At 41.7% G+C, this 2,257-nt stretch overlaps 1 protein-coding gene across 1 annotated transcript; it reads right to left on the bottom strand.

Annotated features, from left to right (window-relative positions):
- Positions 1-890: 890 nt before the first annotated feature.
- Positions 891-1,576, bottom strand: PHALS_01363 (uncharacterized protein; the record flags this gene model as incomplete). Its single annotated transcript, XM_024715737.1, has 4 exons — positions 891-1,008; positions 1,088-1,228; positions 1,288-1,339; positions 1,393-1,576. 4 exons carry the CDS (start codon positions 1,574-1,576, stop codon positions 891-893), a joined length of 495 nt encoding a protein of 164 aa, XP_024581405.1.
- Positions 1,577-2,257: the final 681 nt, after the last annotated feature.

The following is a 2,257-nucleotide window of genomic DNA, read 5'->3' as shown; positions in this document are numbered from 1 at the left end:
TACGCTTGCGCTTGAGGGAAAGACTTGAAATGTGGTAAAATTGCAACTGAATTGAAAAAAGGTTATTTTTCCTAAAGCTACATGAATAATAGCAATGAACCTCCTAAAGTTTTAATATGTTAGGCACGCTTATACAGAATGTAGACCTATGAACTGATATATAATACCGTAAGTACATGAAGTTACTTTTAAAGGAAACTTGTGAAAGTTGTACTCAAAATCTTCGTGGAAAGTCTTTCGCAAATTGGTTCTTTCGCGCCACTCACTTTTCATGGTAGATAATGTCGGTTTATCACCAGTGTAGACTCCACGTGGGAGCCATCATCCTGTTCTGAATCGTACAATAGACATTTATGATATTAATCAATGCTTTCACACGAGCGTGTGGGATCTGTCGCACTGTAATCCCTTTGTTATTTGTCCCTACAGTGCACGTTCAAGGTGATGTGTACCACAGAAAAATACCTTTTTGTAATCGCTAGATATGGCGACCACATCATCCCTTCTAAGAGTCTGAAGTATTTAGCACACTTTTGCGGACCGTTCAAAGTAGCTCACTTAATATTCGGTCATGTAGCGACTAAGCGATCAAACGAAGCAAGACATACAGCCGAAGCAAAAGCTTCAATAAACGACTTCCAGTTTGTATGACATCTTTAATACCGCAAGAAACACGAAAGACGTTGGTTCGACATCGCTAAGACTTAAGTACGTCGTATTAAGCGAATCAACAATCTCTGTCACCACCTTTGTCTTTTCGGCTAATAGTCTTGAAATCTCGGCGCATTTCATCATTTCACTTGCCGTTGCTAATGCACGTTCACTTAATAATAATGCTTGTTTTCAAATATAAATTGTCTCGCTCTAAGTTGCGCACATGTTGCTTTAAATCAGCAAATTACACTTAATTCGCTACGTATCGTTCCCTTGTCCTTACCACCATCTTCCTCACTCTCGTTCTGTCTATCATCTTTATTCTCAGACTTGATTGTATCATCAATCTTTGTTCTTTAGACTTATCCGGACGGTCGTCGGATTGATGCAGTGGAAAGGGCTGAAATTCCGTGACTTCAGGCCCAGCGCGTACATTGCGGCTTTGTGCGACTCGGTCCTACTCTCATGCTGTGCGTCATCTATTTCACTCGGAATCGTGTCCAGTAGCTCATTCATCGCGATAACTCCTGGCTCTGCGAGCTGTTGCTTCGATCCATTACTCATCATTAGCAATCTAATTAGTGCATCCAAGTCTTCAATTTTTCAATGATATGCCATGAGCACCACACATACATTTCTCTTCGATAAATTACATCACAAACGAACTTACGAGTTGTCATCTTCCCTGTTTTTTCAAGCTATCCCTTTTCACCTCACAAGCATTCTGCTATCTCACACCTTCGTTCAATTCGTGCGCTAAGCTTTCCATCTGTGCTCCATTGCCCGCTAGTTGCAACGTCATTTCGACGTCATCTCGTTTGGTTTTAGCCTCATTCCAAACTTTCATGATTCTGCGTTTGATATCTTCAAGTTCATCATGTTCAGCTAGCAGTACAGCAAGATTAGCTTTTAATCCGTCCATTTCTTCTTGAAAATGCGCCTTCTACTCCATGATGTTGGGTTCGCAAGTTGTCAGCTCTTTCAATGAATATCTTTTATTGCTTCCCATTCTTTTAATCGCTGTAATGTTGCAACCAACGCGAAACGACGCTTGGCTTCTTCTTGAATCAACACTACTCCTTCGTTCAATTGCTACAATCTCGTTTTTAATTCTCGTTCCGTACGTCGAACCTGCTGCGTCTGTACCGTCAGGGCTTGTGAATCGACACGTGGTTGTCCAAAGTCTTTTCAATTATCCATAAAAACGCATTGCTCCATTATAACACCAACGTCTTGAGAAGTTGTATCCAGAACCAGATTTTACTTTCCGTAATTTACTAGCAAGAATAATCCTGGCACCTTCTTTGGCGCCAGGTGCTATTTTGACGACGCAATCTTTCGACCACCTAAGAGCGATCGCAACTCGCATACGCGGTGCGGATCAAATCTGTCACAGAGGACGTTACATTTGTAATATGAGCAAGCTCATAGTCTGATCTGCATAACAACGCGTCAGCAAAAGCATTCTGCTTTCCCGGCTTATACTTTACCTCGAAGTTAAATTTCGCAAATAAGGATAGCCATCTAGCCATCCTCTGCAAAAGATGGGGCGACTGAGTCGCAGTGCGTAATGACGCATGATCTGTGTAGATCACAAACGGCT

Source organism: Plasmopara halstedii (genome assembly GCF_900000015.1).
Source record: "Plasmopara halstedii genome assembly, contig: Scaffold_1507, whole genome shotgun sequence".
In the NCBI taxonomy this organism is placed as follows: domain Eukaryota; phylum Oomycota; class Peronosporomycetes; order Peronosporales; family Peronosporaceae; genus Plasmopara; species Plasmopara halstedii.
Note: the sequence above shows the minus strand (reverse complement) of the source record. Positions and strands in the feature narration are given on the sequence as shown.